Below are 12,912 nucleotides of genomic sequence, written 5' to 3'. Positions count from 1 at the left end.
CAGGGGCGCAGCGGCAGGTGCGCAGGCTGGGGAGGGGCAGGCAGGTCTCATCTCAGGTGAATGGCTGATCCGGTGCGTGCGACTAGTTGTGCGTCTCAGCTACAGAATCGGTAAACCGAGGACAGTCCGGGACTCCACCCAGTGAAGGGCCAGGGGTAGGCGGATAAAGTGCTGCACACAGAACGGGGGGGGGGGGGGCCACTAGTGGCCCCCTGCGTGCTCTCTTGTCCCTCCTGCCCCCCTCTAAGCTCCTCCTAAAGACCCCAGAGTGCTGACTTTGGCTCCTGGTCCCTGTCACACGTCTGCCAGGGCAGAGCGGGCAGACCGCCCTTGCTCTGCTCACCACCTTCTCCTTGGCACCTGGCTCGGGTACTCGGATGGCTGGGTGGCTGGAGAGGGTGAAGGCGTGAGTGAATGACAAGGAAATTATATAGCCAGCTTGTTTGCTAGGTGGGGGCACCAAGGGGAAGAGGACAAAGAGGCTCTGGAATAATATGGAAAATCTGCATTAGGAAAACAAAGCAGCTTGTAAGATGGCGCACAGGAGAACCCCCTGTCCACGCCACCCCACAGTTAGAAGGGGGACGCCGACACGGTCAGTGACCAGGCATTGGCATGGTGGTGGTTTTCATCACAAAGGCTTTTGCTTTTTAGTCACTGACTTTTCCACGGAGGCCACGTGTCACCGTGCAAGTCAAACAGGAAGTATGAAGGAGGACACAGAATGAGAAAGAAAACAGAAGCGGGGCCTCGAGGAGCAGGGCCTGGCACCGGGGCCCATCTGGCTCACAGCCCTGAGCGTGGACGTGAAGGCTGGGCGGCTGGGAGGGTGCTTTCGCGGCTGTCCGCACCCCCACCCCCGGCGTGGCTGCACCCCGCCCCTGGGAGCCCAGCTCACCAGCCAAGGCTGAGGAGTACCCACTCTCCCAGACAGGCCCACCCCGCATGAAGGCTTCTCACCCTGCCCCCTGCAAGAAAATGGATTCATCATCGTGCAACTAAGTATCCTTTTGACGGTACCTCCTCAGGAGAGCTGGACAGTCAGGGCTGGACAGTCAGGGCCTGAGGCCACAACCAGGCTACACGCAGTGTGGGCCCTGGCAGCTCTAGGGCCCACGTCGTGGGAGGGAGGTCCTGGGGGGGGGCCTGGCCTCCCAGGGTCTCGCATCTCGAGGATCCTGTTGCCACATTGAACGAGTCCTCAAGAAGTCTTTTCTTTGTGTGAATGCTAAGGGATTTCCGTATCACCTACTACCCTCTGCAGCGAAGGCCCCCTTTCCCGCCCTGTTAATCTGACACGCCGGACAGCAAGTGACCTGATTCTGGCGCTTTCACAAACAAAGCCCGCCACCTGCCCCTGTGCCCAAAGCCACGCCACGGAAAACGTTCCCCGCATCTCTTACTCCTGATTCCTCGGGTCGGTAACGCTGGGAAAAATGAATTATTGGGGTTGCTTTTCTCACTTGGAGTTTGGGGATGAAGAACTTTTCAGCAACAGAGAACCGCTAATCTGGGTTCGCGGCTCCATGAGGGTGGGGCTGCCTGTCCACACTGCCTGCACGCGTGCCCACGGCACCACGGGCCTCCCCGTCCACACTGCGGGGTGGGGGCCGCGCTGCGTGGGATGAGCCGCTCTGTGGGAGAGGAAGGCCACAGCTCCTCTTCAGAGGGAGCCAGACCGCGTCCAATGGTCGTGCTCAACACCAGCCACCCCCGTCACTGAGACCTCCGCGCAAAAGCAGCTTTGCCATTCTGAGACCGGCACCCCAGGGCGGCCCCATTGCCCCCAGACTACGAGGTGGTTCTTGGGGACGCGGCCATCCCAGAACAGACTCTCAGGTGAAGAAGAGACGTGGCAGACGTGGAGATGCCATGGGTCAGGCACCCCATTACAAGCCCCGCTGGTGTGGGGATGGGACTGCCGCCCCCGATTCCTGCACCACAGAGAGCAGAACTGGGTGTTCACCCTCAGGTCCTCGACTGGGCACCTGGCTGGGGCCTGCACACTCAGGTTGCCCAGGGAACCAGCTGTGACCACCTGGACTTCCAGTGGGGGAGAAAGGCCACAGAGACGGTGGGTTCAGACGTCACATCACATGAGCACAAGAGGGCCGTGGGGGAACGGCTGCCCTGGCCGGGGTGGTGTCACCAAGAGGGTGGCGCTCACCTCGTCCTTCTTTGAAAGATCAGGCAGGCAACTTGCTTAGCCAAGTGCAGGGAGGCAGGCAAGAGTGGCTTTCATTTCATGGCCCGTTTCCATGGTGCCTGACAGCCCTTGGCAACCCAGAGCTGGGGACCCCAGGGCCTTTTGGCCTGCCTGTGCCCCAAGAGTGACAGAGGCTACAGGCAGCAGCCAGGGTCCCTCTCCCCCTTTCTCTGCTCCCTCCCTGGGGAAAAGAGTCCTGTGAAGAGGCAGACAAAGAGCAGAGCAGAGGAAGACCAGAGTCAAGGTGTGTCCCCTTCACCCCACGGCCGCCCTTGGGGTGCAAAGCCTGCGCCTCCTAGGTTTCATGAAGACCTCGGGGGTGGCCTGCCCAGCAGACCCTCAGGCTAGGAGGACATTCTTTCCCTCCCCGCTCAGCTGGGGCCGCACTGCTGGATAACTAGACAAGGGCCTCTTTGATTTCCAGGGTGTTCACACAGGCCGTGGCCCCACATCATGGAAAGATCAACCACATCCAGGCAAGTATAGATGCCTCCAGGTGGGGTGAGGGGAGACGGATGCCTTACCTGCTCCTGGGAATTCATCACACGCAACTTCATCTGCTTCAGGTACGTGGAGGTGAGGGGCATGTTGTAATCAATAATCCCGGAGACCAGAGGAGAGGGAGGCTCGTTTTCTGGCAGAAAGAACAAAAGGAAACTCCCTTCAATGCTGTGGGTCCCCGGCGGAGCCCCACACCCCGTCACCCGCCTGGGGAGCCCGGCACAGAGCCGGAGGAGGGCCCCAGCCGCCAATGCTGGGCCAGCACTGTCTGTAGCTCGCCCGCCATCTCTGGACCAGGCCACGGCCTGGACTGCAGGAAACATATTTTTCAATTAGGTGCCAGCATTTTGAGAGATCTCACATTTTAAATATCAGGGATTTGGGGGCCTCCCTGGTGACATAGGGGGTAAGTCTTAGTACTATTGCTGGTCAGCCTGAGTTCCTTTTATCCCTGGCCAAGGAGCTGACCCACACGGCGCAGCAGACCTCTCCTGTCTAGCCTGCTGCTCCCCTCAGCAGTGTATTTCAGTAGGTCTACCTGTTCTGCTCCCCACTCTATCTCTGGTGAATCCTCTCACCCCTACCCCCACCCCTCTGGCCTGTACCCCATTCTTATATACATAGATAAATACATCTAAAAATAAAAGCCATGGATTTGGGATTTGTTTGAAAACATGAAGGCCTGGGCACACAGGCGTCTGAGGGCCGGCCTGTGAGCGCCCCTGTTCCCTGGAGCCCCCCACCATTTCCTAGTGTGCTGCATTTTCCCTCAGTGATGACTCTGGGTGCCCAGAGCACACCCCTCCCTCATTCCCCCACAGCCCCTCAGGTACCATATGGCTCCCAGTACCTGCCCTCCCCCCTCCCCCAACTCTGGCTCCTCCTTAACCACACTGAGAGCAGCACTGTTCATCCCATTTATTGCTTTGTTGTTCTCAAGATCAAAGTAGTGCGTGTTTTTTTTTTTTTTATAGAGCATTTGCAGTGTGGAAAGATGTAAAGAAAAAAAAATTTTAAAGCCATCATTGCACCAAGCAGTTTGGCATATGCTTCTGTTTATTTTTTTTTCCTTGTGATTTCTCTTCCTTCCTTCATTGATAGTATGATGCATACAGAGAGTTATAGTCTGCTTGGGAAAAAAACTTTTCTTGTTGAACATTTTCTCACAGGTCCCCCCCCCATCAAAAATTTGCTCTGCAAATATAATTCCTGAAGCTGTGCACCATTTTACCATAGTTCACTTAAGTCAATCCTCTATTGGTTGCTTAAATTGTTTCCAATTGGGGGCTGTTATAAACAACACTGCAGGGAACATCTTTGTGCATTGATATTGATCTTTATTTCTGATCACTTCCAGATTCCAAGCAACAAAGTTCATGGGGAGGACAGGAATATTCAAGAATTCCTGAAATCCCTGGCCAATGACCTCCTGCAAAGGCTGCTACAGTAAACACTGCCAGGTCACTGTGTTCCCCATCATGGGTGCCATGTTGGAGAGAATGAAGGAGTAAGTGAAAGAAGGCTGGGGGTCTGTCACCCCTTCGCCAGCTCAGCTTACCCTTCAGACATCTGCTACGCCTGCCAGCCAAGTTCAGCACCCAAGAGCCACCACACTGAAGCGGGATCTCACCGAGCCAGTCACTCCGCCTGCCTCCTTTGACCCCGCCCGCCTTCCCCTCTGCCTGTTGAGGGTCACCAATATTCCGCTCCACCTTTTCTCTGGCCCCCTCCTGCCTGCTCCGGACTCCTGGGCTTTGACCCACCAGGTAAAAGTGCCCTCTTGACACTGGTGCCCCCAAGGGGCTGGGTCCATGGGCCGGGAGTTGAGTCGTGGAGCAGGAGAAGAGGAAGTGATCTCTGGACCAACCGGGGTCTCTCCTCCATGTCACCTTGTGCCCAAGACCAGGCTGAAGGGGAAGCATATGACAGGGCCGAGGTGGAGGAACAGAGGGTGTCCACGGGTGAGTGGCTCACCTACCACTCCAGAGCCAGAACCCAGCCCGGAGAGGCCCCTGCACTTCGGAAACAACACTGAGTCAAAGGAGTCAGATGAGAGGGCAAATGCTGGGTGATTCCACGTAGACAGACACGTCCACAGGGGCAAACAATGAGATAGAAGGCACGAGGGGCTGGCGCTGGGCGGCGAGGGGAAGCCACTGCCGCATGGGCACACGGCCGACGAGCGATGAAAGTCTTGGAGCTACACAAAGGTGATGGTTGCTCCAGATGACGCTGCAATTCATGCCACTGGACTGTGTAATACAAAATTATCAAAAGGGCAAGTTTTGTAACTGTTGGGTCACAAGAAGAAAAAAAAAGCCTCCGCAAAGTGAAGCGACCCCATGGGGTCAAGGGGATCCCTGCTTGGCAAGGGTAAGAGCAGCCCTGCAGGAAATGGGGCCTCTGCAGACCCAGCTCAGGGGACCAGGGCGCCACTTTGAGGTGGACACTGCTGGCCACTAGAGTATGGGAGTAGCATTTATTATAAAGTTTTATAAAATGGCGGAACTTTGCTTTACTTCTCATCTTTCCCATTGCTTGCCAAGTGGCCCTTCATTGGAATATACTCATCTGCAGCTCTTAATGGCAGGGCACCCCCCACCGCAGTGCAGCGATGCTGACAGGTGAGGCGACCTGGCAGCCCAGGGGCGAGTGCCCCCACGAACTCCTCAACAGTGCCAGAGTCTTCCAGCTAGAGATGGTGCCAGTCGCTCTCTGCCCTGCCTGCCTGCGACTATGCCTGTTTCCTTTGCCTAAAATGCAAAAATGCCCTGGCAGTGAAGGGTTAAGTTTCAGCACTGTCAAGTCCTCAGCAGCCAAGCAGCTTGGCACATACAGCCCCAGCTGATCTGGGGCTGGGAGCTGACCCACAGGGCCAGCAGACCTCTCCTGTCCCCCGCTGCTCCCCTCAGCAGTGTACTTTGTCCATCTGCCTGTTCTGCTCCCCACTTGTCCCTGGTGGATTCTCTCACCCCCCCCACCTCTGGCTCATACCCTAGTTCTTGTATGCATAAATAAATAAATATTAAAAAAGAAAATTCTTCGGGGCCCTACCTGGTGGCGCAGCGGGTTCAAGCACAGCAATAAGAAGCTAAAGCCACTTCAGCATGAGTTCGATCCCCGCCTGCCCCAGAGGTGACCACATGGCGTGGCAGACCTCTCCTGACCCGCCCGCTGCTCCCCTCAGCAGTGTATTTCAGTCACTCGGCCTGTTCTGCTCCCCACTGTCTCTGGTGAATCTTCTCACCACCTCCCGCACCTCTGGCCTGTACCCCAGGTTCTGTATGTATAAATAAATAAGTCTTTTTTTTTTTTTAAAAGAAGATTCCAGGGGCCTCCCTGGCCTAGGGGTTAAGTCTCAGTGCTACCACCAAAATGGCTTGAGTTCCACCCCCTGCCAGGGAGGTGACCCACATGGCGCAGCAGACCTCTCCTGACCCGCCTGCTGCTCCCCTCAGCGGTGTGCTTAGTCAGTCCTCCTGTTCTGCTCCCCACTTTGGGTCTGGTGCATCCTCTCACCCCTGCATCTCTGGCCTGCACCCCAGTTCTTCTACAACATAAAGCAATCTTTAAAAAATCCCTCCTGGTTCCGTGACACCAATGAGCACGTATCAGTCCCTTGTGCTCAAACGTCTGGCACTGGGGACAGATAACCTGCGTTTGTGTGCTCACACCCCTAGTCTCCTTGCCACCCCCCCAGACTTGCCCCCCCCCCAACTTGACCTCCTGAAACCCAGAGGTCTGTGGGGACCTGACGCCATGATCTGCAGGCCTGGCCGCGATTCGTGAGACGGACACCCCAGCGGCACTTGGAGACGGCGTCACCCTGAGCACCGCGGTTCCTGTTTGAGACGAGTCTGCAGGCTGAGAATTCTGCTGCTGGTCTCACTTCCAGGGCAGGGCCATCTGGTGAAGAGCTGTTGGGCAACACGGGGCTTGCGGCAACAAAGACTGTGCAGGCACCCCTGAGTGCAGCGGTCCACGAGGCGGGGGGCTGTGCTCTCTTACTGGGGGCCACCGGTGGCCTGCTGGCATATGACTGCTTATGAGAATGTGTAACTAAGCCGGTCAGGCTTGGTTTGGAAAGACACAAACGGGAACAATGGCTAGGATGGCATTCCGGGAGGCCGAGAGCAGGAGACCGGGAGGAGGGTCTTCCTTAGCTTGCTCCCTCCCCAGCACCCTCACAGATGAGAGGCCACTTCTGGCTCCCAGAGCTGAGTCCAGACAGCACAGGAGAGAGGCAGGCGCCCTGTCTGGGGAGGCTGGCATTTCCCCTCCCAGCCAGACCCCCTCCCCCATCTTTGTGTGTGTGTGTCTCTCTCACTCACACACACACACACACACACACATGCACGCACACACGCACATTAGTGTGCGATGAAATGCTCACGTCTGCAGTTCCAGAAGTGAGAGTTCCGTCGGGGAGGAAGGACGAGGAGGGGAAGGGGGAAACAGCAGGTGAAGGAATGAGTCAGGGAGCGGGCTGTGGGAGGCCAGGGCTGCTGGCCAGGCAAGGAGACCGGCAGGGTTCTGGCAGTAGGGAGCCCCACAGTTCTGGAGATGACGAAGTGGCTTGCACTGAGAGGATCCGCTTAGTAGGAAAGAGGTGAGCAGTGAGGGCCAGTGGGAGCCGGTGGGGGCCGGTGGGGGCTCCGAGGAGTCAGGGGCTCACAAATGTGACAAATGCCAGCATGGTGGCCAAGGGAGAAGTCACTGTCCTTGCTCCCTGCTGTGGTCAGCACATACAATGGTCACGATCAGCCACCACAAATAACCTGATGGCCCTGCGAGTTGGGAGCTGGCAGGGGTCACAGGCAGAAATAATGCAGCAGGCTGCGGTGAGGGCAGCAGAACAACCCAAAGAACTGTTTCAACACTTGTCTGCCAAAGAAAACGAAACCAGCCCAAGTACCAGACCCGAAAATAACGGGGGGGGGGGGGGAGGCCTCCAGTGGCACTGTCAATCAATGCAAATTGCAACTCGAGCAGCAGCCCTAGTGCCTGTGGGGAGGGGGTTGGGGGGCAGTTCTTGTGTGTTTCCACCTACAGAGTGGAAGAGCCCTCAGCCTGGGGGCACTGGTTCCTGGGTGCCAGTGGTGGGCGCTGTCCAGGGTGGGAGCTCGAGGATGTTTGCATGCTGAAGGCCTGAACTGGAGGAGCCTTGAGACCAGTCGGCCTGTCATGGGGTCAGATTTGGAAATAGAGATCTCAGCCTGGGGCTGACTCAAAGAGTGATGAAAACACGCCTTTCCCAGGGAAGTGAATCCATGCTCACAGAGCTGGTGGGTGTGCATGGGGTTGGGGGGGGAGGAGGCCTTGGAGCAGGCTTTGTGCTCAGCGGGGTGGGACGGCTGAGTCCATTAGAGCCGGGAGCTCCCTCAGAGGAGAGGGCTGGGAGTAGCTGTGGCCGGCTTTGTGGGGTGAGGAGCTGGGCTGGCGCTGACTCACTCAGCTGACAGCGACCAAGTTCTTGCCAGGTGGTCCTGCTTGATGCTCCCCAGAACACCAAGAGGGGGCCGCTGGCATTAATGCTCCCATTTTACAGATGAGGCTGTGCAACCTCCTCGTGGCGAGAGCCGAGCGCCAGAGGGCCAGCCCGGGAAAGGCGCTCCAGGGGCTGGAATGGGATCATGTCGGGGAAGGACAGGAAGGAGGTGTCTGGTGGGGCCAGGCGTGGGGTCTGGAAACCGCATGGAGGAGTCTGCATCTGGTGCGGAGAAGCTGCCTCGAGCGGATGGCTCTGTCGCTGAAGGGACCTTCAGGAGCTGACCGGCACGGCCACCGCTAACTGAGATTCTGTCTATCAAGCAAAACAAACAACCCGACACACCCGGTTCTTATTCTCTGTCCTCTCCCCACCCAAACACGCTCATGGTTTGCTGGAAGAGGGCTGTGGAGCCACAGGCCCTGGAATTTCCTATCCTCAGCTTCCTGATCCTCAGCAACCTCCTTTGTTTGTGCTGCTGGTGCTGGGGGAGGGCACAGGACTATCCCCGGGCCCCACTCTGCTGGGGACAAACCGCCAGGCGGGGAGGCTGCTTTGCTTCCTCCCTTTCTTTCTAACACGAGGCCAGGAAGCGAAGCATTCTCCCAGCAGCCTCTCGAGGTCTCCATCCTGTTCCCTGTGCCCCTCCTGCCCCGCCTTCCTGGGGACAGGAACAGGACCCTGCCTCGGTGGGGGAGGGAGGAGGGCGGGCTGGCAGCGCCTGGCCTGACCACCTCCAGGGAGGCCCGCATGGCCGCCAAATAGGCTCTCCAGGCTCTCAGCTGGGGCGGCAGGGAGAACCTGCCAGCTGGCCAGGACGGGCCGGTCAGTGATGCCCCGGCCATCAATCAGACAGGGCAGCCTTTTCACCTGGGAGGCTCTCTACTGACAGCTCCAGAAACCAAACCCTCCCCTTTGCCCCAGTGTCCTGGGTGTGGACCCCTGGGGTGCTTGCCTGGTTGGGCTGGGGGCACACTGCTGACAGGCGCGGTGGGGCGGGGGTCTGGGCGGGGGTCTTCCCTAGGTGGGTAGCCACAGGACACAGGCCGTCTTGTGTGAGTGCACCCCTGGGAGGCACCGGGGTGATGCTCCTGGGTGAAAGCGCAAGGCCCCAGCACAGGCGGCCTGCAGCGTGCTCCTGTCAGTCACTCCCCGTCGTGCTGACCAGAAAACAAGGTTTGCTTTCCAGGCGACTCTGGCCAGGTGATTTTGCCCTTACACTGCGTCATGCCTCATTTCCTCCTCTATAACCAGGACAAATATCCTACTTCATAGGATCTTGGGCACTGTTAGGAGCAGGTGGGGGTTCAGAGAGGTTCCCTCATCTGTCAAGGGAAGCAGAGCAAGAAACAGAGAGGCACACCCAGGCCGGCTGCACCCCAAGCTCTTCATGGGCCTACAGTCTCCTGCCCCCTCAGTCTCCTCCTCTCCTGGCTTGGGGAAGCTGCTATGGGGGACAGAGAAGTGGCATTCCAGTAGGGCACTACGCCCCTGGGGAGGGGCCAGCACAGGACCCAGAGAGCTGGTTTTTATTCCAGGGGCTCCCAGCTTATGCTCTCTCCCTCACTCCCTCCCCACTGTCTTCTCCTCCCTCTTCCTCCCTGTGCTGGGGGCAGGTGGGGGCCACACGGAGAAGAATCAGGCTGTGGCCAGGCGCCCTCCTGGCCATGGCCACCTGGAGGCCCACAGAGGAGGAGGACTGCAGTGGCCCTAGGAGACCTAGGGGCATCACTACTGAGCAGCAGAGCGGGGGAGTTGAGGAGCGTCCTGGACCCCACCACAGAGCGTGGGAGCAGAAGATGGAGCCTGGAGATAAACCCAGAGCAGCCACAGTCTCAGCCCCTCGGCTTCACCTCTGTTCCCCCAGGCTAGCCGCTCTGTGCCTGACTCTACCAGTTGCTATGGAAACAATCAGGCCAGACTGGAGGGGACAGGAGATGGTGGGCTAGGGAGGGCTGGCGCCTGGGGCCCAGGCCCAGCAGGGAAAGCCCTCCGGCCCGTCTGCAAGTACCCTGCGCCCAGGAGTTGCAGCCACTCAGCCGATGTCCGCCCATGCATGGAGCATTTTGTCATTCACTGCAGGGGCCACAGTGCACTCCTGCATGGGGGCCTCGTTCTGGGTACTGTTAGTGACCTAATTCACAGATGAGGAAACGGAGACCCGGAGACACAAAGTCACTTGTTCAGGACACGTGGTGGTTGTGGAGCAGCAGAGCTGGGCTATCACCTTCCAGCCCAGCCCAGCCCAGCCCAGCCCAGCCCAGCCAGAGCCCAGCCCTTGCTGGAACCTCACGCTGCGGGGAGGGAGAGGCTGGGTCCCGCCCTGCCTCTCCATGCCCTGGGAGCTGGCCCTGATCCCCTTGCTGCAGCCATGGTGCAATGAGCAGGAAGACCTCTAGACACTGCACACACATGCCCATGTGAGCCAGAGATGCCCAAATGAGAGGAAAACCCCGTCTGACGCCTATGCCACGATTCCTTTGTTTTCCCCTCCTTGGCTTCCTGGAGTTTTGCCTTCGCCACGTTTGGAGAATGCCCCTTAAAAGCCACTTCATTCCAGGTCTGCTCCTATTTGCAGGTAAAACACCCACTGACTTCGGCAACCTTTGCAGACCTGATGCCCAGGGGCAGGCGAGAAGCCTGACGAATCGCCCACCTGGGCACCATTTCTCGGGGCATCGTCAAATCATACCAGCCATATGTACCGGTCTGTCTCGCTGCGCAGAAGCCACCAGCCAGCAGATGGGCCCCGGATTTAGTGGAGGCCTCTGGGAGTGTGCAGGTTGAAAGAGTTTGTGGGGGGCGGGGGAGGGCGGATAAAATAGGGGTCCTGGCTGCATCTCACTGCATCTACCCTCAGCAGAGCAGAGCTGAGGGTATGGATATTGGTCCACGTGACCACCGTTGGCTGGTCACAAGTGTTCTGGGCGTTTTAAGTTGCAGCCACCCCTCAAGATTCCCTGGGGGTGCAGACAGGAGACAGAGTAGAGAGGGCCTGCTACCAGCGGCGGGTGCTGTGGCCGTAGGGCAGAGAGGACGCTGAGCTCCCGTCTCACCAGATCTCACAGCCCACGGTGAGTGAGACACACACCACGACAGAGTCAAGGGGGAGACTCAGGGAGCGAGAACTCCGGAGCTCAGAGAACGGGGCACCATGGCCATTTCCATTTGCAACTGTGGGGGTAGGGGGTGGGTAAGAGCCTGGCCTGGGTCTTGAAGGGCAATAGGAAGGGGCTGTTGGCCTTTAACTGGAATTTGACATTAAAAAAAAAAAGTAAAAAAAACAGTGGCCCCAAACAGGGGCTCTCTGGGTGGCCCCTGCACCCAGACTGGCCGTGGGGGATCGTGGCAACTATAGGCCATGCGTGTATCTGTGGGTGCAGAGCCTCTAGCGGGGGCCCCCTCCCTGCACAGCCTCCCCAGGTCCCCAGCAAGCACACCCCCCTACCTTTGGGCTCCAGGCCATTGGAATTAAAGTGCATCCTCTTCTGACATTCCGTGCAGCTCATCAGGAACCGGGTCACAGCCTCGCGAGGAAGGAAGGCGTAGGTCTCGGCGATCTGGGGAGAGAGCAGGCGGCTCAGCATGTGGCTGGGGAGGGCGGCCGCTCACGGTCACCAAGGCTGGGCCCTGGCACGGGCTCCTGGCCCTTGACAGGAGGTGGGGGCTGCCGGAGGGAAGGGCCGGCGCCCTCCGTCTGAGCCCCGGAAAGGGGCCTGTGCTTTGGCACAAAACTGTTTATTTCTAAAATCTGAATACAGGAGCTTAAAAATTGACAAAGCAAAAAACCTTTCGGCAGTGTCTAGTCTTTCACCTGTGTTCTAGTAAGTAATGCTCCTCTCAGAACATTTCATTGCTGCTGCTGAAAAACGAGCTTATAAACCTTGCTCCGGGGTAAGATAAAACAATTTCCCCTCTCAGAGATGGATAAACTGAGACCCGCTTATAAACCTCCTGACTCTGGGCCTGTAAACAGAACCCCGGGTTCTCCCATGACTCGCAGATGAAACGCCTTTTAGGGGTAACAGCAGAGAGGCTGATGCCGAGAGCAGGCTTTTTGAGCTGGACAGGCTCTGAGGGACCCCTGTGAGGTCATGAGGCCCAGAGATGTAAGCTGATTGAGCCAAGATCACACAGCTCTTCAGAGGCAGTGCCAGACCAGAGTCTGTGCGCCAGGCCACAGGACCCCACAGCTGCCTCCAGCGGCCTCCCCAGCAATCAGGAGAAAGGGCTGAGAAGGTGAAATAGATACAGGGAACTCAAGAAAAAGGCTGGGTGGGGAACTGAGGAAGGGGTGCCTGAGACCAGAATCCCTGCCTCCCCCCCCCCCCCCCGCTCTGGGCTTTAGGCTTTGGGCCTTGGTTTAGCTGCCTGAAGTTGGGGAGGGGGCCTCCTGGGTCCGGCTTCCCTGGCCGAGGCCAGTAGCTGCTGCCCAGTTGCTGGTTATGCATCAGAAGCTGGGCCCTCCCTCTCCTCTCCACTAAGGGGCAGCATCACCCCAGCGTTCTGCGGTCCTTGCTGCAGCCCAGCTGGGGAAAGTTGGCTGAGGGCGCTGGTCAGTGGAGGGGTGGGGGGCTGCTCTCCAGGACAGGGCTATGTCTGCCCTGGGCTGCAACAGCGCCTTGCCCCATCTCTGCAGTGGCCAGGAGCGGGGAAGGGCAACTTGGTGAATGGGGTTGGAGGGGACTGGGGCCCCAGGCTGCAGCCAGGCCCTCAG

General features: G+C 58.3%; 1 protein-coding gene across 2 annotated transcripts in view; it reads right to left on the bottom strand.

Annotated features, from left to right (window-relative positions):
• NOL4L (nucleolar protein 4-like) overlaps positions 1–11,750 on the bottom strand; it is a 64,460-nt gene extending 52,710 nt beyond the window's left edge. For both annotated transcript variants that reach the window (XM_004687291.2, XM_012728254.1), the window contains exons 1-2: positions 11,644–11,750; positions 2,731–2,840 (exon numbers count right to left, since the gene is read on the bottom strand). In XM_004687291.2, the coding sequence (XP_004687348.1) occupies positions 2,731–2,840; positions 11,644–11,704 (171 nt within the window). In that variant the 5' untranslated portion in view covers positions 11,705–11,750. The remainder of the gene's footprint in view (positions 1–2,730; positions 2,841–11,643) is intronic.
• Between the last annotated feature and the right edge of the window lie 1,162 nt (positions 11,751–12,912).

Source organism: Condylura cristata, unplaced genomic scaffold, assembly GCF_000260355.1.
Source record: "Condylura cristata isolate star-nosed mole 26May11 unplaced genomic scaffold, ConCri1.0 scaffold00022, whole genome shotgun sequence".
Lineage (NCBI taxonomy): Eukaryota > Metazoa > Chordata > Mammalia > Eulipotyphla > Talpidae > Condylura > Condylura cristata.
Note: the sequence above shows the minus strand (reverse complement) of the source record. Positions and strands in the feature narration are given on the sequence as shown.